The sequence below is a fragment of the Echinops telfairi genome, unplaced genomic scaffold (assembly GCF_000313985.2).
Source record: "Echinops telfairi isolate 266 unplaced genomic scaffold, ASM31398v2 ScPeMD7_5805;HRSCAF=6673, whole genome shotgun sequence".
Lineage (NCBI taxonomy): Eukaryota > Metazoa > Chordata > Mammalia > Afrosoricida > Tenrecidae > Echinops > Echinops telfairi.
The window spans coordinates 1,342,922-1,367,062 of record NW_022109704.1 but is presented as its reverse complement, the minus strand read 5'-3'; the positions used below and the strand labels follow the sequence as shown (position 1 = coordinate 1,367,062).

The following is a 24,141-nucleotide window of genomic DNA, read 5'->3' as shown; positions in this document are numbered from 1 at the left end:
TGGACACGGCGCTGGCAGCTGGGAAAGCGTTCACCCCCCCCCTCCATCCCGTCTATTGGTGGACAAAGCATGACTGAAAGCTGGGAGGTGGGGGATGTCCCTCAGGTTGGAATCCTTCCCTGAGGCCACCCAGCTTCTCACCGCTGGTCTGAGGCAGGGGTGTCTACGACATGTGTCTACAGAGCTGCGTAGTTGCAGGGTTCCCAGGAGCCCCCGTGCTCCCCTGAGCTGCGACTCCAAAGATGAGAGACCCCGTGTGTGATAACTAACTGTGTCTGCCCACCTGCACTACGGCAGGCTGCGTCTGCATGCGCCTCCCCTGGGTGTGGATGGGCCATATGACCCTCCGTGAAGTGACCATGAGGCACGTGGTCTTCCAGGTTCCCTGTCCCCACGCCCATCGGACCACCACCCCAGTTCCTTATGTTCACTGCTCCCACCTTTACCCTCCACACCTCAACAGATCTAGTTTTCTGTCTGTCTGTCTTTTTTTTTTTTTTTTCAAGGCCTGGGAACAGGGCAGGTGGATGCCCAGCAGCTGCTCCCCTGCCAGGCTGGGAGGAAGGAGGAAGGAGGAAGGCAGGAAATCTGAAGATGCCGATTTGTGTTACGGTATACACAGTTCCTTCTGGGCTTCCCCTGCCGCCGGCTGGCCTCTGAGCTGGCTCCGTCTCCCCAGCACACAGCCCACAGGGAGAGGCAATGAGGTATTTCAAAGACCCGTTTGTTCACTCGTAGCTCTGGAGTCCACAGTTGAGATGCCTTCATCCAGGGAGGCCTGGACGCCCCCTGGTTGTCCTGAGGATGCCCTCCTAGAGGTCCTTCTATCCCAGTCCACTGCAGCCCTGCCCACTCCCCCGAATCTGGGGGCGAAGTGGGAACAGAGACAGAACGGAGCTGAGACCAGAGCTGGTGTCCCTCCATCTACACCCGCCAGCCGCCAGCTCACTGCCTGGCAAGTGTGTGGGCAGCAACCAGTCTTGGCACTTGCTCACTCCCTGAGAACCTGTGGGGACCACCCTCCAGGCGACACAGGAAAGGAAAAGGCTGAGGAAGAAGGCGGTCCTGGTAGGAGGGCCAGGGGGCTCTGGGGCAGGTCACTGGGCCAGCGTCTCTGGGGCCTCCGTGTCAGTGCTGAAGAGTTCCTTGTAGAGCGGGGGGAAGGCAGCTTGGACCACGATGGGGTGGAGGTGCCGGAAGGTCTGCAGCTTTTCCATGTGCTGGCTGCACAGGCTCCGCAGCTTCCCCTTGGGCGGCAGCTGAAGCAGGGAATAAGGAAGGCGGGGCCGCCATTTCAGCCCAAGCCACCCCCTCTCTCTCTCCCCAGGGCAGGAGATCCTCTCCTTCTTCCTGGGCTAAGAGACCCTTCCTTGCCACCCCCCACCCCCACGGCACTTCTGGGGCAACCTGAAGGGCATGGATGGGCTCGGCAAACTGGAGACAGGTGAGAACTGGTGTGGGACAGACAGGTGCATGCTGATGTCAGGCTCCTCTACTCCTAAAATAAGCTGACTGCTGACTCCTTAAGGAGCCCTGGCGGTGTAGTGGTGACAAGTCGGGCTGGTCAGCTCTTGAAACCACCAGTCACTCTATAGGAGGCCAGACGGGCTTTCTACTCCCAGAAGGAGACGCAGTCTCAGAAACTCACAGGGGTGGTTCTACCCGTCATCGGTGCCCGCCGGGGCAGTGAGTTTGTGTTTTTTGGTTTGGCGGTGTCGTGGGTTATGTATTGGCTGCTAACTGCTAGGTTATCGGGTTTGAACTAGCAGCCACTTCGTGGGAGAAAGACGAGGCTCTCTGGTCCCGTAAAGAGTTAAGCCTCAGAACCCCACAGGGGCAATTCTACTCTGTCCTATAGGTTTGCTATGAGTCAGCATCAACAACTCATGGCAGGGAGTGAGGCAGGACTTGCGAACTCATACGTTATGCTCACCGTCGAGTGCGTTTCTGTGACATTCTGCATGCGTTATAGGTTGCCCTGCAAACCATGAGGTTAGCTGTTCGAAACCATCCACAGTTCAGAGGGAAAAAGATGAGGCTTTCTTTTCCCATAAAGTTACAGTCTTGGAACCCCACAGATGCAGTTCGACTCTGTCCTCCAGGGCCACAGGAGTCAGAATGGCAATGGCCGGGAGATGCCTCTGCCCTGGTACATGCCGCTCCCCTGACCTGGAGCGCCCGTCAGCCCTGCTTCTGCTTGGCTGGTTCTCCTACACCTTCAAGGGTTCATGCCCGTGGGAACCTTTCTCTAACCACCTCAGTTTGGATTAAAGGTGTTTTTCTGTGTTACACTCACCACATCATAGTACAAAGATCCGATTGTCTGCCTCCCCCCCTCGTTTAAACTCCCGAGGACTGGGGCTTGTGTATGTTGTGTCTGTCTACAACTCCCTGTCCTTTGTCCCCATCACAGTGCCGGGTACTTGGCAAATGGTCAGTGACTGTCTCTTTGAAGGAAGCAGAATTTCGGAGCAGGGATGAGGATGGCAGGCAGCCTGCTGGCAGCTCTCTGCCGGAGGGGAAATGAAAGGGCAGCAGAGCCCGTGGAGACAAAGGAAGACCTCACTGGGGAAAGGCGAGGATCACCCTCTACCTGCAACCCGTTCCTATATAACCAAGTGAAGCTCAAAAACCCCTCTCACCAGCACCCCACCCACTCTCCGCCCACAGCTAAGCATCTTAAAGCTGAGGCAGGGTGGGAAGCCCTTGGCGTCTCTTGAATTCCTGTCTTTTCATCCCTGCTGTTTTACTTAGAAGAAGCCATCGTGGCCAAGTGGTTTGCATTGGGCTGCTAACTGCAAGGACAACAGTTGAGAACCACTCCAAGGCAAGGTCAGCCACTCCGAGGGAGAAAGAAGACGGGGCCTTTAACCCCACGGACAGTTACGGTCTCGGGAACTGGGTGGTGGTGGTGGGGGAGTTCTAGTCTACCCTGTCCTGTGGGCTCGCTGTGCGTAGGCACCGACTCATGGGAATGCGCTTGGTTTGGTTTGGTTTCACTTGGAGTTGCACTGGGCAACGGCAGTAGCTTCCCATCATCATTCAAGTTACTTGTTGAGCAACTCCTCTGGGCTGGACACTGCGATGGGCTCTAGGGGTCCATCGTTTGGAAAAAGAAAAAAAAAGAAAAGAAACATCTAGACTTCCCTTCAATTTAGATTCTGGTGAGGAACGCGAAATGAAAAAGATATGTCAGATAATGAGTCATATATCAATAGAACCAAAGTAGGACAAGGGGCAGGAGCCCCTGTATGTGGAGGAGGCAGAAGCCTCTGTGTGTGAGTGGTCAGAGAGACCCTGTCCTGCTGGAGAAAGCCCCTTGAAAAACGGATGCAGGACGTCTGCAGGCAGCTGCACCGGCAGCTATCAAAGCCCCTGATGGGGCTGGCTTGAGAAAAGACGGCAGTGTGGCTGCAATGGTGCCGGAGGCGGCAGGGGAGACAGAAGTCAGGACACACGCCCTGACCACCACTGCCCATGTGCTCTTCGTGTGAAAGGCAGCAGTAGGAGACTCGAGGACTATAGGGCCACGTGTGGCTGTGCCCATCTTTAAAAGAGCCAGGGTGGCTGCTGCAGGGCCAGGAAGGGTGGAGTCGGGGGCCACCTTAATAGTCCACCCAGGGACTGGGAGCCGCTGGACTAACTTGGTAATAACATTTGAGGGTGGAGCCAACCCAATTTGCTCTCAATTGCTCCCCCAGTTTCCAGTCTCTCCTCCTCCTCCTCCTCCAGGCCTCCTGCCAGACTGGGAGTTCGTGAGAGCACAGACAGCCTTGCTGCTGACCCCGTTTTTGTTTCCTCAGCACCTAGCACGGTGCCTGGCACGAAGCAAGGCCCCAACAGACATGGCTTGAATGATGACATCAGCGGTTCCTGTGGGCTGGCTCCAAGTCGCCTAAATAATAACGCTGGTCCGATCATTCCCCCAGCCTCTGATGCAGCCCATTGCCTGGAAATAAAGCCTGAACTCCTCCGTCGGCATTGGAAGTCCTCTGTGATTTTCCCTGACCTCATTTTCAGGCTTACCTTCGGCTCCTCTTCGTTCCCCATCCATCTAGCCCAGCTCTTGGCGCCTAAACGGCAGTCACGATGTACCACGAACTTGATTCTCTGTGTATGCTTTTGACCTCTTCCCTTCATTCATATTGGCCCCTTCAACCCGGGATGTTTGTCCCGTCCCCACTGACGCCTGGTAAAAAATCTTCCATAAAGCCCTGACTCCACACCCATTGTTGCCAAGTTGATGCTGACTCACAGGGCCCCCGGGAGAGAGTGGAGCTGCCCCGCAGGGCTTCCCAGGTATACTCTACAGCAGCAGGCCAGCACATCTGGAGCAGCTGCTGAGGTCGAACTGCCGACCTCTTGGTTGGCAGCCACAAACTTAACCATCACGCCACCAGAACCGCGGCCTTTCTCCTGGCCTATCTTAAATGCTACTTTGCCCGGGAAGCATTTATAGTTCACCCCTTTTACCCCCAAATTATTATTATTTCTATTGCATGCTCTCATGCCGTCCCCCGAAGTCTCCTATCACAGTAACATCCTGGGCGTGGAGGGACACGGTGGACAGGGCACTGGGATTACATCTTGCACGTATCACATCTTGCACGTAGACACCGGAACAGGTCCGTGCAGCCTCCTTACCAGCTGCAGAGAGACCGTAGCACCTGCCCTGTTGCCTGTTGTCCTTGAGGGCGAGAGCGCGTACAAGGGTATTTCTGAAAGTTCATGGAACACATGGAATGAAAAGCTAATGGGTTTTGTGTCCACGAGCTTTTTGCAGCCCCCTCGTATCTGCAAAAGCACTTAGCTGATTACACCGTGATTGCATCACACGGCCCTTTTTGCTCGGCACTACCCACTGGTACAGGCGGCTTTTCTTCTTAGTAGCTGATGAACTCTGCGTGGGGGTGAGAACCAGCATCTCTGTATCTTTCCACAGCGCCACGTACAAGTAGCTGCTGGCTAAGCGCCGGTTTATTAAATGGAATTGCTCCCCAGAGGCCCCTCCCAATTCCAGGCTCTCCATTTCCCGTGGGGCGGAAGCGACTGCTCAGTCTTTCTGTTCCCACTGCAGTGGCAAGCTCCCAAACCCAGTGTGACACACGGGCGTTCCCTCCTCTGTCCCGCTAGACCCTGGCCCTGCAAGCCCTGATGTCACAGACCTGGCTGGGCATGGCCTCTTCTCCCCCGGGGCTGCCCTTACCTTTGCCAGGATGCCTTGGCGGTGCGTCCTGCAGAGATGATGGTGGAAGGCCCGCTCGAGGTTGCACTGCAGCTGCTCCACTTTCCTGATGTCTTGGAGCCCAGGCCGGCCTGAGGGACGGATGGGCCCATCGCAGGGACAAGAGAGAGCACAGACATGAAACTTGCACCCCTGAGACACATCTTGGGGACCACCAGTGCTAGACAGAGGCCTTCCCATCGGCGGTGGGGTGTGTGGTTTTTGCATTTGGTCATGGTAAGCTCTGGGGCCGTGGGCTTGGCTAGCAGTTTATAAAAAAACGAAGGGAGGGATGAAAGGGACGAGACTTCCCATTCCCCAGCTCCAAACCGCTTTCTCTCGGGTGCCCTGAGTGCACACCGCCCTTTCCTGCTATTGCAGGTGTGTGTGGGGGGGTGGCATTGGAAGAGATCACCTCTTCCAGCCACAATGACCGCAGATGGGAGGTAGCCGCAGTGAGGCTCACCCCCCACCTGTCCCCCAGGGCTTCACCAGAGCTCCACCGCTTTCTGTGGCTGGCCCAACACACAAGCCACCGTTCGCCCCAGCTCCGTAAGATTGCCAGCCGGCCTCATCGCTTCCTGCCGCACAACCCCTTCAAGCTCTTTCAAGCGCTTATTTCCAGGCTTGGGGGCACATCTTGGTCTGTACACGTGGCAGAGCCAGGAGATTGATAATCTTGACCTTCAAGCTCAGGGCGGCAACTCCCCCCACTCCCCCTAGGTTCTCTGTGTGTATTTGACATTTGGCTGGGTCAGCTCAGCCCACCCCATTCCCTGGAGGGAATGTCCCGTGGAGGCTGACACCATAGTCATTTCCTCCCCCTGCTGCTGTCAAGTCCGATTCTGACGCACAGCGACCCTAGGTGTGTCAGGATAGGACAGTGCTCGCGTCGGGGTGCCGGATGCCTGACTTTTCAGAAAGGGACCCCCAGGCTGTCGTTCTCCTGAGGTGCCTCCTAGTAGACTCGAACCTCCAACCTTGAGACTAACTGCTTTCTCTCGCTCACCCAGGAGCTCCGTTCCAGGCACACCATCTTAAAATGAGTTTACCCGGGCAGCACATGGCAATCAGCTGGGGGAGCTTCTGAAATTCCGTGGGTGCCCAGGCTGCCCTCCCACGCCCCCCACCCCGACCAAGTACCCAGAGGTCTCTGTGAGGGGGCAGCCTGGCGTCAGCAGCCTCGGAAGCTCACCAGGCCGCTCCAAAGAGCAGCCTCGGCTCGTTCAGTGACACAGCGCCCGGGCCTGTTCTCCGCACGCACCCCCGCCTCTACCACTCTTCTCCTCCCAGAAGCCCCTCTGCATTGCCATGAGACCCCCCGCCCGCTCCCCAGGCAGCAATGCTGGGTGGGGCTCAGACTGCTATTTAAAGCGATTCCCCAGTCTTAACCACTTCCTAAGGACTGGCGCTGAAGACCGGTGCTGGCGTAGTTGGTGATGCCTTGGTCTAACCACAAGGTCAGCAGTTCGCACCCATTGGACGGCAGTGGTTTTCGTCTCCCTTCCCCAGCCCCATGGGCCAGGGTCCCCAATGTCCCCCATGCCTGAGTGGCCCAGGCCTGCGCCCAGCCTCACTCACTGGCGTTGATGAGAACCAGGGCTGTGTAGAGGGCAATCTCGTCCTCAGAAAAACGTAAGGCACTCAGGGAGTGGGCGAAGTCAAAGATGGCGCTGATCAGCTCGCTGCAGCCTGGGGGTGGGGGTGGAAACGGGGAAGAATGAACGAGGTGGCTGAGATGACAGACAGAGCCCAGGGCGCTTGTGACGATCGATCGTCCCAGGTCACGAAGCTTTGGAGGGGGTTAGCATCAGACTCCTCTCTCTCATCCCCCCTGCCCCTCACCCAAGGCTCGGAACAGCTCCACGCCTCCGTATTTGCCTTCAAAGAAGACCGTGTGGTTGTCGGCGTTGTAGGCCCGGCACATCCTGACCAGCACCACTTCCATGGCTCCTGGCCGTGAGGACAAACAGGGACAGGGACAGTGTCAGGAAAGAGGGGAACCTTTCCTGCCCATCCCTCGTCTCCCCCGCTTCCTCAGCACCCCCCGCCCCACCCCTTGATGTCCCTGCTTCCTCAGGCCACCTCCCTCTACAAGCCCAGCCCCTTCCCGTGATCAGCCCGGCCCCCCGAACCTGCTTTCAGCAGCACGATCTGGTCATTCTGGCAGAGCTCCATGAAGCCCACCAGCCTCTTGGCGAACTCCACCACATACTGGATGGCCTCGGTGAGGCGGTGGGCACAGTGCTCCCACATCTCCCACATGGACTGCAGAGAAGGAGGAGCGGCCGTGGTCACCCTGCATGTGCCCATGCCCCCAAAGCCTTCCCAGCACCTACACTGCCACCACGGGACTTTCCCAGCACATTCTTGGCGTGAATGCACACACAGGGATCGAGTCCTGCCAGTCAGCCACCGAGCAGCTCAGCTAGGGGCACGGGCACTGTGTGAGTTATTGTGGGAGAGGACAAAAGCCAAGGAGGTAGAGATCTGCCCTCCAAGAGCAGGCATTAAGAATAGCCCCAAAGGTCTAAACAAGGAGGATGCTGAACTGGCTGAATCCGTTCACTCGTGGCTGAAGAATGAGCCTGAGACAGATATGCATGTGCAAAGCTGTGGGTGCCCAGAGCAATAACTGGGACGTGAGGAATTCCAGGTCAACCCTGGGGAAGAAGCGGCCTGGTGGGCCCTGTCAGGAGCCCAATGATGGATTCTTGCCAGGACTGCGGCGTGTGACATGTTCAGAACATCACGGCCCACTGCGAGCAGGGCACCGTTGTTTCAGACTCTGCCAGTCAAGAGCCCTGGTTGTTGTGCATTGCATATGCGGCACGTATTTTCTAAAAAGGACATTAAGTTTCCAACGGCATCAACCCGTGATGTTCTTAGTCATGGCTGGTCTTCCAGGAATGCACAGGTTGTAACTTCTGGTCTGGCTCAGCATGGCTTCCTCAGCCAGTCAGAACCAGGAAGGACAAGTGTGAAGCCCTGTTAAGCACCAAGTGAATGCTCCCGCTGCCCAGGGGGTCCCGGCAGAGCATGCTAGGAGACGGCGTGAGCATTGCGGCCACCCTTAAGTCTTGTCAGCACAGCCAATCCTTAGCTAGGCTTCCCAGTCAGTTAAAACAGGACTAAACATCAAGCGCCTTGGTTGGTGGCTCTAAGTTTATGTAAAGCATCCAGCGCAGTGCCTGGTAGAGACGGAGTGCTCGGCCAGTGGTTGTCAGAATTACAGTGATTGCTATTATTAATGGAGGAGGAGAGAGACTGAGTGAAATTTTAATAAGTAAAGCTCACCGATCTGCCAGGGTTTAGACCTGCGGTTCTCCACTTGTGGGTTGTGACTCCTTTGGGGGTCAAATGACCCTTTCACAGGGATCGCCCGATTCATAACAGTAGCAAAATGAGTTATGAAGTAGCAACGAAAATAATGTTATGGTTGGGGGTCACCTCAACATGAGGAACTGTATGAAAGGGTCGTGGCATTAGGAAGGTTGAGAACCACTGGTTTAGACCTACAACACACAGGTCTCTCTCTCTCACAGACACACGCACACACACACACCACCGTACTTTAGGTGGGTGGGGACACAGACACCCGTCTGTGACACCTGGGCCCACCTGAGTCCACTTTTGTGTACCTGGAGCCATCTTTGGACCCTCCTACTGGCAGTGGGTGTCCACCCTTCCTGACATGTCCCCCACCTCACCTTCCTCTGGTAGCTGGTCACCTCTTCCCGTGAGAAGATGTTGGGGCGCTGCCCTAGCAGGTCCTCCAACCGCAGTTGACACGTCTCCCGGTACGACTTACACACGTTCTGCACCAGGTGCTCTGGGCCAGGGGAGGAAGGCAGGGGTATGATCGTGGCCAGCCCCTGCCCCTGCCCTTACAAGGGACGCCTCAGCCCAGGGCTACCCCCACTCTGCAGCCTCCCTCCCTTCTTGCTGCTCGAGGGCTCTCTTTGGAAGCCCCTCCCTCACCTTCGCGACCCCCTCCCCCTCCCCAGGTGCTCACCGATCTCCGTCAGGGAGGCATAGGGTGTCTCAGGGGTGCCTCGGAAACTGGGGCTACTGCCATCCAGGCTCCGCCCTAGTTCCCCCAGCCCAGGATGCCTGGGCTCTTCAAAGCGAAGTCCACATCTGTCAGGGGTCAGCTGGCTGCCTGTGCTATAGAAGCCCTCTCTGGCCTCGGCCTTGCCCCGCTCAGGGCTGTAGTCGAGGTGGTACGAAGCCCCGTGGAGCCCTGCCTTGGCCAAGTGGCTGGAATATGAAGGCCCCGAGCCTGGGCCTCTCAGGAGGCCAGGGGGACAGGCAGAGGCCTCGGGCAGGTCTGGTGAGGCACCCAGGGGCAGCTGTCTGTCTGGGAGCCCCGGGGTGTAGGTGAGGGTGTCTGTTCCCTGGGCCCCGGCAGGAGGAGTCCTGGCCACTTGATCCCGCTGCTGCTGCTGCTGCTGCTGCTGCCTCTGCAGTTGTTTCTGCACTTCCGCATGCAGGCTGTCCCTCTGCTTCTTGGACATGCGGCCGAACTTGACAGCTGGAACAGGTTTGAGGGCTCAGGGTTTGAGGCAGGAGAACATGACACAGGCCAGGGACAACGGGGCACTGCGATCAACTCAGGATTCGCTTGGTGCCCCCTGAATGGCTGACTGTGCTCAGAATTTCCCCAGAGCCGCCCCTCAGGGAGCGCTGAGGATCCTGGCTGGGCCCACCTTTCTCTCCTGGTGGCATCTGTGGGGGTGTCTGATCAGATCCCTGCTCATCTCAGCCCAGAGCCCACACCTCCAACTCTAAACCAGCTTCTGCCGGGGGTCACGTTCCAGGAATGCCCCCAGGCTGGGGGTGGTCAAGTGGAGGCCCTCAGGCTGTATTGGGGTCACCTCCTCCCTGTCTGGGAGGGCCGGAGGAAGAGGAGTGCAGAGAACACAGGTCTCCCTGTGGTCAGGCCTGCAGCTCCCGGGTGACCTAGATATTCACCACAGCCCAACCCAGACTGCGCGGCTTGTTTCTGAACATCCTCTTCTGCTGCCTTTTTGCTCCCCCCCCCCACCGACCCCTCCCAGGTGTGGGGGCACAGCCCCTCGGCACCCCTGTGAGCTTCCTTTCGCTCTGTTATTTTGGGCACTGAAAAGTGCTGACAGGCTCCTTCTGGCTCCCCCTCACCTCATGCCTCCCCCACCCCCCTGGGCTCCCTGTGTGGTGGGCGCGGGTGGGGAGAGGGGCCTGTCCAAGGTGGTGGTGGTGGTGGTGGTGAGGAAGGTGGATGAAGGCACCAGGAGCGCCAGCCCTCCCCCTCCACCCCCTCTGTGCCTCCTGGGTGGCTCTCTAGCTGCCTCTGGCTCCATGCCAGCCACAGACCAGTGCCCAAGAAGGGAGAGGAGCTAGAGCCAGGGAGCAGGAGGAAAAGGTTTGGACACCGGATGGGATCTGGGCCGGAGGGCAGGTGGAGGGAGGGCACTTCATCCCAAGGAAGAACACACGAGACGTCCTGAGGCGTGGGGGAAAGGCCAGGCCGGCCTGCTGTGTGCTCTGAGTTGCCATTGAGTTGCTAAGGGGCTCACGCCCACCCACGTCTGGTCTGCGGAGGACAGCTGCCCCAGAGGGCTCAAGCTGTGACCTTTCAGAAGTAGATCTCCTGGTCAGTCTTCCAAGGCATTTCTGGGTGGCTGTGGGCCGCCAACCTCTCAACTAGTCCTAGAGCGTCAGTTTGTGCCACCCCGGGGTCCCTGGGATGTTCTAACAGAGCCTAACGTTGAAGGCGCCCAAGAACTCCCCTGGTGTGACCCTCCCCTGCCCATTGTGGGCAGTGTGGGAGAAGAGGGGAGAGTGGCGAGTTGACCACAGGCGGGCCAGTTTGGCTGGTTCAGGGGCCGGGCTGCCTCCCTGGGAGCCTCAGGAAAGGCCGAGTGGCTGCCGGTGTGGCCTTACCATCTCGGGACATGCCCAGGGCCAGGCATTTCTGCAGGCGACAGTGCTGGCACCGGTTTCGGCTCGTGCGGTCGATGGGGCAGTTCTGTTGACGGGTGCAGGCGTAGGCCACGTTGCACTGCTGGCTCCGGCGGAAGAAACCCTGGGCGAGGCAGACAGAGACTCCGTGCCTGTCCCAGCCAGGCCCACTCAGTCCTGAGGACCTCCACCCCACAGGGTCCGGCTTCCGGACAACTCTGGCTCAGTCCTCCTCCTGCAATTACTTCCCCAGTGCAGCTATGGCATCCCTGAGCCAGGGGCTGTTAGGTCAGGCCCCCTGCCCCCATAGCTCCCCATCGGGAGACCACCCTGAGCCCAGTGGAAGGCCTTCTCATGCGCCCCCACCTCTGCAGAGACTGTGCATGGGCGTGCTCGCGCGAAGGCCGCCCCTAACTCACCTTGCACCCCTCACAGGTGATGACCCCGTAGTGGATCCCAGATGATTTGTCCCCACAGATTTTGCAAGGGATCACTTCAATTTGTGCTGAAAGAGGGAATGAGAAGGTCGTCAGCCTGGCCCCTCTTCGGCAGCACCCCACCTCCCCCAGCACGGCGCTTCTTCCTGGTCTCCAATGGGCTCAGCTGGCCATTTCGCCCCATGCAGTAAGGAAGGGGAAGTAAGACCATGCTGCTCGGCAAGGGGCTGTGGAGCTGGCTGTCCTTTTTGGTGGGGGGGAGGGGTGTGTGCCAAGGAGGGAGCTAGGAGTATCCACTCTATGGGGGCCAAGAAAGAAGCTGCAGAAAGGACACCTGCACAGCCTTTCAAGTTGAAAAGCCCCAGTTGCATCCCTCCCCCTTGGGGACACAGGGGTCCCCACTGCCTCACAGCACCTGTTTCCCGCCCAAGGGGCTTCCGTCATGCCCTGCCCCCTCGAGCCCTGCTCCTGTGTGGAGGGTGAGCTGGGGGCTGTGAAGACTCGATGCCCAGGGCAGGGGCCAAACAAGGAAGCCAGCGCCCTCTGTCAGGCAAGGAGGGGGGCGGAGGGCTTCACTGAGGCCGAGGGCTCAGGAGGGACAGGCTGCCACGCAGGACCCCATCCCAGAGGCTGGGGACAAGCCCGAGATGGAGCCCAGCCGGGTTCTTGCCTGAGTGGCGGTGTGGAGAGAGGCTGGCTGTGCACAGTGCATGTACGAGTGTGTACCTGGGCGTCTGTGTCCCACTAGGTGTGCATAGATCACAAGTGTGAAAACCCATGGGGCCCCGAGACCCCCTGTTCTGCTTGTCTTCTACAGATGAAGAAACCTGTGGGCAGGGGGAGAAGGGTCTGGCCAACATTCAGACAGCCGGTTCTCCTGGGTGTCTTTCTGTCAGCCTGTCCTGGGCCATGACTTGGGGGAACACCACATACCCATGGGCATGTTTGTTTCTCCTGTGTGTGTGTGTGTGTGTGTGTGTGCGCGCGCGCGCACACACACATGCCATGTGCAAGCACATACATTGGAGGGTGACTGGACACGACCCCAGATGCTCTCTCCTGCTGGGCCCAGTTCAGCTTGCCCTGCACCCCACCCCTTCACCGACGGCCCCAACTTTGTTGTCCTATCTTTGCCTGTGTCCACTACTCTGTTGAGTTCCAGGGGCCACGGGAGGCCTCGCCCCACCAGTCTTTGAAGGGGAATTGGGCAAAGCTTGCAGTCCCTGGTGAGCAGGTGCTTTTAGCACTAGCAAGGGCAAGCAGGGGCTCCTCAGTGCCCTCACTAACTTGCCATCTCCCCTCTGAGGGGGCGCACCTCCTGTGGTCTAGGCTCCCCCTTATTTCTGACCCATCTTGGCTTCCAAGAGGGCAAGTCCTCATTCCTGTGAGGTGTACCCCGAGCCCCAGACTTGGACTCCGGTCACTTGTAGTCCTGCGGCGGATGTCATGTGGAATGGTGATCATCCCTGGACCCAGGGCTCCTCTGAGCACCATTTCTTTCCTCCTAAGACCTCCTTCGACAGCCAGCCTGGAGCTGATAGAGCCCGCTTCCTGGGGGACCCAGCCCTCTGGTGTCTCAAATCCCTCCATTAAAACTGGATTCCTTTCCCTGACTCCCAACCCCACTGCGCCCCCCCCACCCCAGCACCCACAGTGAGTCCTGGCCACCCCAGACCAGAGGGCAGGCAAGCTTGTCCTTTCTTTCTCCCACCAACTTTCCAATACATGAAGTAAAATACCAATTCTCTCCAGGAAATTAGGCACCTGTTTCAGTGCACAGGAAGGAAGGGAGAACAGAGGTGACCGGTAGGCTGGGAGGGGGCTGGAAAACAAGGGTGCCCTGCCCAGCAAGCCTCTGAGATTCTCTTAGAGCCCGGTGCCCTCGTCAGCTAGACTGAGCTACAGTCCAATGCCCGCTGTGGAGAGCTTGTGCCTGGAGGAAAGGGAGGGGGAGGGGAGGCCAGGGAACTGAGCTGGTAGAAGGGACTGGTAAAGGAGCCCCCTAGATTCTGCTCCTGCCCCAGCCCTTCCTCCTCCAGTGCTGTGGGGACACTTGCTCAGTGGCCCTACAGGCACGGAGGAGAGACACCAGCATGGCTCACCCAGAGCAGTAAGCAGGAGGGAGAGGAGGCCAAGCCACAGTGGGAACCTGGACCCCAGCCCAGCAGTCAACCACAGGCCTCCGGCCTCATCCCTTCTCCAGGAGCCACATCCGTGTGCGTGTGTGTGCTGACCACATGGGTGACCCCAGCCACGTCTCCCTGCCCCTGGCCTGACCTGCTGCTTGACCTGGCCCTAAGGACTTCACAGCAGCGTCAGGCCCTGCCTTTCTCATCCGAAGATGTGGCCAGGGTCAAGCGCCTCCTTGACTCATGCCCATGCCTGGTGGGTGGCAGAGGCTGGGACCACAGACAGAGGTGCCCTGTGGGAAAGGCACAGAGAGGCAGGACCACTGTGAGGGGGCGTGAGGCCCCTCGCCTCTGAGCCAGAGAGGGAACAAACAGAGGCATGGGCCCAGAGATGGAGACACAGCCCCTTCAAACAGAAAAACCCCAACTCATGTCCTGGACTGATGCCCAGCCCATGATGTACACCCCCAGCACCCTCAGAGCCTCCTTCCCCTCCCCTACCACTCATCGATCTGCCCCTCAAAGAGAAAGTAGGAGTACGCGCATGCGCCATAGCTGACTCGTGGAGGAGGGGAGAGGAAGGGGACTGACACGGTGGTGTGGCAGTGGGCAGATGCTGAAAATAAAAGCAAAATAAAACAAACCCAAACACCTGCAATAGCTCACCTTCAACCTCAGGCCCCGCGGCGGATGGTGAGAACCCAGATTGGGGAGGGGGAGCTGAGTAATCACAGGATTACTCAGACGATTGCCCGGGAGCCTAGCTTGCCAGGAACTTACCGTTTAAGGCCCTGCCCGTGCCAGGAACTAGAGTCCAGTAAAGGTCAGGAAGCCAGAGGCTAGCCCCTGCATAGCTGACTTCCACAGGAATACCTGCTGTGCCCCGCACCTGCCGCTGCCTTGGGAAGGAAGGCCCCGGTCTCTCCGGCCACTCTCTCCCGAGACACTCAGAGGAAGCCCTCCCTGCTCAAGGTGGTCTGGAGGGCTTGTTTGGAAACATGTAACTGGTGGCCCTCCCCTCTGGCTACATTCTGAATAGCAAGGGACCTGCCCCCCCCCTTTTTTTTCCATTTCCCCCCAGTAGTTTTATTATTATAAAATCCACATATCAGACACTGTCACAGTCCAGTTGCTATTAAAAAGAGTTGTATATACATCATCACCATCAGTTCTACTGCAAAATCCCCTCCCCCCATCTCACACGCCTTTTCCTGCTCTTCCTGCTTCCCGGACAAGGCCCCCTGTGCCGAGCAGACTAAGGGTGGCCGGTCACCAGTACAGTGGTGCTGCGGGAGAAAGGCCTGGCGGCCTGCTTCCCTGAGGATTGGAAGCACGATACCCACATGCAGCAATTCTACTCTGTGATTGGAGTTGGCGCCCACTCAACTGGCAACTTTTATTTATCTATTTTTCCCAGCTCCTCCCGGGGCACAGGGCTGGGCAGATGGTCTGCACCCAACCCCTGTATCTGCCCCATGGCCCAGCCTGACTGTTAGCACTTCGTGTTCTGAACTAGAACTAGGAAAAGCAGACATAAGACTGAATCGACTTGTTTGATTTCCCTGGAAGGTTGCGGGATCCCCACCCCCACCACACCCCAGCATCCCAGCAGAAGTTCCTAAGAGTGGAAATACAGTAGAGGCCAAGTCGTCCCTCCTCCTCCACCTGGCAGCCCCTCTGCTCCGCTGGCTCACAGCTGCGAGATTCATTGATAGTGCTTTCTGAAGGCATCCAGAAGCCTGGCCTCAGCCACCTCAGTTAGGAAGCCACCCCTTGGGCCCTATCCAGGTGTCCTAGGCCACAGAGAGGAAGTGGTAGGAGCAGAGGAGGGGCTGCAACCTAGAGAGGCCGCCCGCTCCCTTCGAACCCCAGGGCCACCCCAGCCCTGTGAGGAACGGGTCTTCGTCTCCTCCCGACACCTTCTCAGCCCAGAGCTGGGCCCTTTCCCCTCCGCTGCCCTTTTCCCCACTGGATACTGATGACGGCGGGACAGCGATGCAGATGGACACATCGAGAGTCAGTTCTCCCGCCGGCCCCAACGTTTTCCTTTAAGACCAACAACCCTAAGGAGCAGGGAATACCACTGTCGTCCCTGATTTACAGACGAAGGGAGAAGGGACTGATGCCCAGAGAGCAGGCCTGATAGGGTCCGAGTGGCAGGTCTGGCCTTTGAACCACGTCTCTTCCCTCTAGGCCTGGTGCCTTCAACCACTAAGCTCTGTGCCCTGTACGAACAAGCCGCCCAAACACCCTCCAGAGAATGGGGAGAGGAGAATGGGGGATGTGGGCTGGTGATGGGATTGGGGAGGGAGCCCTTGAGAGATGTTATTCCTTCTGTCCTAACTCTCCCCTCTCCCCTCCTCCTGTCCCTAGCCCTGTTTTGGAGGTGGGCTTCCAGGGCCAAGGTGGAACAACTTGGCCACCTCCATAGAACTTCGGACTCTTGTGGATGACCACTGCTTTGTTAGGGGTGGCCTGGCTTTTATACACGTCTCTATAGGCCTCTCTTTTTGAGAGAAACGAATGACCACCAACTAGCAAGGAGGCCCCAGCCTCCCCTCCACCCCCCTAAGCCTAAGCACCCCTTTCCCCACTGAGACCACAGCTTTAGCGGGCAGGCCTCTGTGCTGACCAGCCTGGCCCCAGCTCCCTCCTTTCTCTGTTCTCAGTTCCCCAGGCTTCTGCCACACTGGGAACCAAGGGGGTAGATGCCACCACAGGGGAGCAGAAGAGGGGGGCTGGGTGGTTCTCTGGTGGCCTCGGGCCCTTCCCCCAGCCTGGGGCCGGAGACTTTTCTGCTGAGACACTCAGATCCCAGGGCTGAGAAAATTGTGAAGCTAAAACTCAGGTGGGCGAGGGAGAGTCTGGGGCTTTGAAAGGCCACGAAAGACAGACAGACAGCCACCTGAAACCCCCTCGTGGTGCCCCCGCCACCCCCGCAGTCTGGGACTGGAGAGAAGAGGGGAAACAAAGAATGGAGTGAAAACAAGCAGTGAGTGGGGGAGGCCGGGTGATTCACCGGAGGAAGCCCGGGGATGGGACGCTGCAGCCCCTTGAGCGGCTCCCCGGCTTCCCCTGCCCAGCACAGTGGCCAGGGCCCAGCACAGAGGCCCTGAATGTCTCCGCTGTTCCCGTCCCTTCCCGAAAAAAAATGACCTCTCCACCCTCCCTGAGCCCTGGAGGAGCTCGGGGTAAGGGCTGTGAGAAGCAGCTGCAGGAAGACTGCCTTCCTTGGGGAGCGTGGATGTGGGAAAGCCCCACCTGGGTGCCTGGGCCACACCAGCCCAGATCAGTTCCCTGGGGCTGGGCTGGGTCTCTCCATGGTCAGAGCTTTGGGGGAAGGATCATGAAAAGAAAGGTCAAGGAGGAGGCAGGGCAGGAGGGGCCATGTATGAAGCCCTCCCGTGGCCTGGCTTCTTTCTCAGATGAACCTGTGGCTTCCTGGGGACCTGGGCTTCTCTTTCTGCACCCCTGGGCAAGCATGCCGCCCCTTTGCCCCATCCCGGACTAATGCCACCCGGACTGTAGGCTCTCCATTGGCCGTGCCCCACAGCGTGAGATGCATGGATGCCCTTTGGTGGCGAGACCAGACACTCAGCCTCTGCATGCCAGCGGCAGGTCACCATGTCCGGAAGCCTGTACCGTTCCAGCCTGGACCTCATAAGACCCAAACACTTGGCTGCTCGGTCCATTCAGGCACCTGGTTAACCCGTGTTTTATGGAGGCGTCACCAGGCCTTTCTTCTGTGGGTCTACCAGGTGGTTCGAACCATCCACCTCTGAGTTACGGAACCAAACCGTTTGTGACACTCAGGCCCCGTCAGTGATGCGGCCCCGCTTTCTGGGCCCCTCACGCTGTCTCCCTGGGTCTTTCCTTCTTCTGCTCCCCAGCTCTCTCCCCAGGGTTTGAGCCCCAAAGTTTTTTGCTCTCCTGTTCTTTCCTCGTGACAAAGACCGGCTTTCTCCTCCCCTACAAAATTAGTCTCGGGAACTCTCAGGGGGCAGTGCTAACCTGTCCTATAGGGTTGGTGCTAGCCGGCATTGACTCGATGGCAATGAGTTTGGTCTTGGTATTTCCTCATTCTGACCTCCCTCTGTTATCACTGTCTCCCCTGTGTTTAACCAACACTTTTGTCCTTTGCCCTTGACCTCTGCACCTCTCTCTATGACTGGGTCTGTTTCTGCCCTGTGGATGTCTGGCCCTTGGCCTTTGGGTGAAGGCATCTTCAGCTGTAGTCAGAGGGGTGCTGGTGGCCGTCACTCGCTGGTGGGTGATGCAGACACCTTGGGGCTCTGAGAGACCCCGATGTGGCCAGAGCTGTGGCACTGAACCCCAGATCGGAGGAGTCCTCCTCTCTCTGCCGAGCAAGCTGGTGGGGATCTAGGGGGTAAGGTGCAGCGCTACCCCAGCCTCTCCTTCAGCCTTACCCTCCCGCCAGGCTCTGAAGAGCGCCCACCCTAGCTTCTCAAAGCTGATCCCCTCATTCAGGGCCATTCTCGAAGACCAGGAGCCCTGCTGTTACTGCAGGTCTGTGCTGGGCTGCTAGCTGTCAGACCAGCAGATCAAAACCATTCGCTGCTTCTCGGGAGAAAATGATGGGCCTTTCTATTCCGGTAAAGAGCTGCAGTCTCAGAAACCCACAGGGGCAGGCCTACCTTGTCCTATAGGGTCGCTATGAGTCAGAATCAGCTTGATGGCAGGGAGTTTTGCTCTTGTTTGTTTTCCTCCCTTCTGGGAAGATCAGGGCTCTGCTGCGAATGGGGAGAATGGAGAAGGAGAACAGGAGCAGGAGGGGCCCTTGTTCCCGTCTGGGGGATTTCAGCTAATCTGGCGGCCCCCACACTGAAGGGAGACCCGGCTCAGCCCTCATCGTGAATGGGAGCTGTTCACCCCACGCCCCAGGGGGGCTGAGACTCCTCTCCTGAGCCCTGGCCCTCACATGGTTTTGTAATGTTGGTTGGATTGATTTAGAACAGCTACAGCTTGTTTTCAGATGAGAAGACCAGAAGACCACAGGGCCGACCAGGGACACACTGGTCCCAGAGCGGGCTCTTTCGACTCTCAGACCTTGGAGATTTCCAGGATCCAATGTGGCCTCCCTCCTGTGGCTTGTGGGAAGACCCCAGGTTGAGGCTGTGTGGCCTCAGGCCTCAGGCTATCGGGGCACGGAGCTTCCATTTTCCACCTTCACCCCATGCCCTGGGAAGTCCTCGGCTTCCCTTACGTGAGTATGGGGGTGGGTGGAGGCAGGGGGCTGGCTGACTTGCCCACTCTTACTCTGCTTGAAGGCACAAGGACATCTGCCCACCAGCTGTGGGTCCCTGGCTCCCAGCCAGGAAGAAAGGAAGGCCAGAGACGTTCTGCTCCCATCGTCCTGCCTTGTCGCGGTCAACTGGGCAACCGAACCTGAAGACACCGTGCACGGTACACATACACATACATGCACACACACGCGCCCCCCCCTCCCACCACACAACTCGGGCAGGAACCCACTTGATCTTCACACACCTGGATGGGCAGAAAACTGGGTGTTTCTGAGGCCTGGAGGCTGGGCTTCTGCCTGCTGGCCTCAGTTTATTCTCTCGGCCCTGCTGCTTCAGAGCACAGCGAGTGAGTCCTCTCCCCTTCTTGCCCACCCCGTTCGTAACGTGTTGGTGCCCAGACAGAACCAGGGCCGTCGGTGAGCAACCTCCATCCACTACCAGCTGTGTCCTCGCGGGCAAAGCACCCCGCCTCTCAGCCTCTGTTTGTAACATGAGGGGCCAGGGACCTCACATAGCTGAGAACTCCTTTCCAGAACACAGGGCAGCGGAGTCCCTGCACACCCCTTTAGCGCCCCTAAGGGACCCGTCTAGCGCCTGAGTCTCCCCAAGAGACCTGGACACACCCTGCCAGGCGAAGTGCTCACCTTCCTCACTGCCCACTTCCTCAGGCCTCAGGAGGGATACTAGGGTCCAGGCAGGGTCCCCACCCCCCACCCCCAGGTGGCCCTGATCACTTACTTCTCATGACTGAGCCGTTGGCTTTGCTGGCCCAGGCTACTTGGCCTTCTCAGCTGGGGCTGGGTGGTCCAGGGATGGAGTGGCTCAGCCGGGCGTGACGGGGGAGGGCACAGACCCTCTCAGCACTGCGTCAGCCCAAGCTCAAGCGCTGCACCCTGCTCTCCCCTGGAGCTTCTGGGAGGGGGGCTTAAGCTCTGCACCGCACAGGTGGCCCAGGGACAGCCCCCTCTGGACTCCGCACCCCAGGGGTGCACCGGGTAGGATGACAGGCGCCCCACGTGGCCAATCTGGGCCTGGGGCAGAGTGGGGGGGGCAGGGGAGGGTGTGAGGGGCGGGGCAGCCAATCACAGGGGGTGTTGGAAAATTCCAAAACCACATGTGACAGCCACCCTCACGGTAAGAGCTAGTTCCACCCGCTAGGGTGGTTCTGGCCGGGGAAGCAGAGTGGAGCGAACACGAACCTGGGGCCAGGTTCCTGCTCCCCTGCCCCTGCACCCACCCTGAGGAGTCCTGAGCTGGACCCTCTTTGCTAGATGATGACAGGGATGTGTCCAGAGGTAAGTCTCCGCAAGTCCCCTCCCACCCCCACCCCCCGTGTTGGCACGTGCCACCTGAGAGCCAGTAGCCATGCCAGTGTGGCATGCTCCGGGAGGGTCTCAGCCACTCAGGTGCTCACTCACGCCCCCTCCCTATACTCACAGCCTGTGCCCCAGGCTAGGGGACCGTGGGAAGAATAGTCACCAGGTGAAAAGTACTCTGCAGGAGAGGCTGGTGCATCAGAAACCTCGGGGGTCAAACTGCTAAAATTGGCATGGGGATCATGGGGATTGATGGTGATGGTGGTGATGATGACGACAATAATAGTGCTGACTAGGTGCCAGGCATGTTTCCCAATATTTTACAGCCACTATCTAACCCTCACAAAGCAGCTTCTTGAGGTGAGTTCCCTGATCCCCAGATCAGCGATGAGGACAGTAAGACCCAGAGAGGTTGAGTAACTCGCCCAAGGTCACACAGCCAGTCCATGGTGGTGGCGCCAGGCAGTTTGGCCCCACATCCCCATCAGGGGACGGGAGGGCTTCTCTGATTCATGTCTCCTCTCAAGAGTGTCTCTGCTTGGGAAGTCTCTGGGTATGTGGGTCTCTCTGTAGAGACTGGGGGTCCTTTGCGGGGGTGGAGAATCATTTTAGAGGCCCTCTCAATCTCACACCTGCTCTGAGGGGTGTCTCACTCTTGAGGGTCCCTGAATATCAGGCCCACTCTGGGGCTGGGGGGCGGGGGTTGTTCTTCCTTTTGGGGCTATCTGATTCAGTGGCCATTTCCCAGAGCCTCTGGGTCTGAGCGAAGCCCCAGCCCCTCTTGGAGTCTCTGGATGTCAAACTGTGGAGAGCTCTCTGGCAGCTCCCGGCTGGTCCAGGCCCTTTCCCTGAGGCCAGGCTGAGGAAGGGAATAAGAGGGCGTGGTCTTTGCTGAGGTTTCTGTGAGGTTTCTATGGTGAGGGGCTAAGGGTAGGGATGGGGCTTAGCAGTTTCCAGTTCCAGCTGCTCCAACAGCCCCCTTTTCTCCCCCCCTTACCACCCACATATAGTCCCTGGCCCCCCCCTCCCCAAGCTCACCACGTCACTCCCTGACCTGCTTCCCTCTTGGGCCCTGCTCAGCATTTCCGTGGGGCCCTGTGGCTAAGGGCAGGCGAGGCACTGATCAGGAGTGTGCTGAGCCAAGCAACCCCCCCACCCAGGAGGATGTAGCCTCCTGAGAGTGGCGCCCCCCCTCGTCCCCCCTCGTCCCCCCTCCTGCCCTGTTCGCTGGCCTTAGGGCCAAGGGCGGTGCTGCGGCAGCCCTCTGAGCCTTCTCAGCACTGAGGCATGGGGGGGGCTGAGGCAGGGATGACAGCTAGCTCCCGGGGACAAGGGGAGGCCATCCAAGAGAGGGCCCTGAGGAAACAACGCAGGAGGCTACACCCACCCCCTGTGGTCCCCCCCAGGGGGCCTATAGATGGCCCTGGTGGGCTGTGAATCTTGGGGTTGAGGAGGTATGGGTGGCTGTCCTGGGGGAGCCGTCTCTCCCACAGACCAGGAGCGTCTTTGAGCTGATGTGCTGACACATTCCCTAGGGAAGCTGCCCACTCCATAGTGACCCTTGGGAAGTCCTTCCAGAGACTTGCCCCCTTCTCATGGCTGCAGTCTGTCTGGGAGCAGGGGCTCACAGAGCAGCCCTGCCCATTCTGCTTCCTAGCGGCTTTCCTGCTCCCTGGCCGACTGGCTGTGTACAGCCTGGCTCCTGGCTTGTTCGCACCTCCCACCTCTGGATGTGTTAACCACAGAGACATACACCAAACCAGGCTCTGCTACCGCAGCGCCTGGCGCAGGGTCCTGGTCTCCCACAGCCCGGCCACCTCAGCCCCCCTGAACTCTCCAGCCGCCACCTGCCCCTTCTCCTTTCTCCTTTCTCCAGGCTGCCCCCTTTCCTGGTCCCTACACTGGGCTCTCTCCCTCTCTCCCATTGCTCTTAGGCTTCTTTACGGCCTCCCATTGGCCCATTTCTCTCAATGCCTTCATCCCCTGCCCCACTTCCCACTGCACTCTGGGGTCCTGCCTCTGCCCCAGCCCCTGCCACCCCTGCCTGCACCCACCCTGCAGCCTTTACCTCCTTGAACCTGAACCTCCTAGAGCCCTTGCTGAATTCTCTGCCATCTCTCCACCCGCCAACACCAGTTCCCGTTCCCCTCCCCACTCCCCGCCCCCACTCACAGGTGTGGGTCTTCTTTGCAGCCAGCAGCTCTGTGAAGAGGAGGGGGAGACAGGGTCAGAAGTTGCAGGCCCTGTGGGGGGTTGGGCAGGGCCAGGGGGTACCCACCCCATTCACACCCATTCCTTCCCTCCCAGCTGCGGCTGCTCTCTGAGGCGCAGGGCCACCCTCTGCAGGACCGCTGTGCTCTTCCCTCCAGCCCTGCCCTCCACCGGCTTCCAGGGGCTCCAGGCCTCTGCGACTTCCCACCAGCTGTCCCTCTCCCTCCCACACTCCTTGATCTGTAGCCCTCAGGACTTTTCCCTGGGGAAGCCTTCTCTGCCTCTGCCCCTGCCTCTTCTCCCATACCCACAGCGCCTTGAATCTGAGGCCCTGGCCCTGGCCCAGTGAGTTCAGGAACAGCGACAAGCGGTGTCAGGAGGCACCGGGCGCCTGCTAGAAGGCGTGCTCTGTGAGGGCAGGGATGTGTCCATCTGCCTCTGAGCTAGAAGGTTCACGAGTGTCTGGTCCATTGAGTCACCGTGGATACGAATCTGGGCGCTCAGGGTAGGGGTGGGGCTTTCCAAAGGGCTGGAGGGCGGGAAGAGGGTGATAGGAGCTTTGGAGGAAGAGAAGGGGAGAGCTTCAAAACACAGGCCCCTCTCCCCCGCCCCCCTGTGCTGCCTCCCTTGGACACTGGGCCACCGGCCTGCAGAGGTGAGGACCCTGGCCCCGTAGCTGCTGCTGGTGCTGTGGTGTGGCTGGGGCCTCGGGGCGACCAGGCAGTGGGAGGCCCAGGAGGCGGTCATAGGATGGGCAGAGATCTATGGAGCTCTGGGAGGGTCAGGGAGGACCAGCGGGGTGACTACTACTGTCCAGGGAGCCTTAGCTGTCGCACGGTTGGGGTTGTTCATTTGCATAGTTCGAGTTTATAAAGAACCTACCCAAGGAGGCCCTGGGAAGAAGGCCTCCTTGCCTGACCTCCGTCCACATCCCTAATCACACAGCTGCTCCGCATGGAGCATGCGGCCTGACTGCTGGCCCCGGCGGGCTCTGCAGCCTGGCCTAGTGTTCCCTGTACCTTCTCTAGCCTCGGTGGACTCTGCTCTCCTGTCCTGTCCTGCTTTTTTCTCCTGTTGTCCAGTTCTCTGTCCCTTTGCCCAGGAGCTGCCTGTCCCCTATAGGGCGTTGGGTAGGGGACTAGTGGAGCCAGACCTGGGCTCTGCTGGGACCTGGGAAGGGCTGCCCAGGAGGGCGTGACTCCATCCGGCCCCTCCTGCCTCCCCTGATCCCGCCTGGCCCCACTCAGCTTCCTCCCTGACGTGGCATCTCCAGCCTGACACCTGAGAGCACTCCTGGCCTAGGGTGCTCCCTTCCTCCTGGAGTTATTCCTCCACCAGGTGGCCCTGCAGCTCGGCAGCTCGGGCACTCACTCACACAGCTGAGCAAGCATGGGGCAGTTGGATCCTGCCCCCAGAGGGGTCCCTGGGCCAGACCTTCCTGTGGGCCCCAGGACTGCCTGACTGTCCACCCCTGCCTCACCCTGCACCCATCCCTCTGCAGAAATGAAACCCTATAGCCCTGGGCTGGTGGGGAGAAAGGTGCCAGGCTAGTGGGGGCATGGGCAGCCCACAGGGCGTGGCTGCTTCCTCACTCTTGGCCTCCCTGCGGCGTCCCCC

At 59.1% G+C, this 24,141-nt stretch overlaps 1 protein-coding gene across 1 annotated transcript; it reads right to left on the bottom strand.

Annotated features, from left to right (window-relative positions):
- Window positions 1–587: 587 nt before the first annotated feature.
- On the bottom strand, window positions 588–22,525 carry RORC (RAR related orphan receptor C; the record flags this gene model as incomplete). Its single annotated transcript, XM_013008295.2, is given in 11 exon segments — window positions 588–1,105; window positions 1,107–1,259; window positions 5,207–5,316; window positions 6,806–6,916; window positions 7,070–7,177; window positions 7,360–7,492; window positions 8,935–9,056; window positions 9,240–9,758; window positions 11,150–11,291; window positions 11,587–11,672; window positions 22,486–22,525. Coding segments are annotated over 11 exon segments (1,638 nt in total), but the record flags the coding sequence as incomplete, so codon positions are not given.
- Window positions 22,526–24,141: the final 1,616 nt, after the last annotated feature.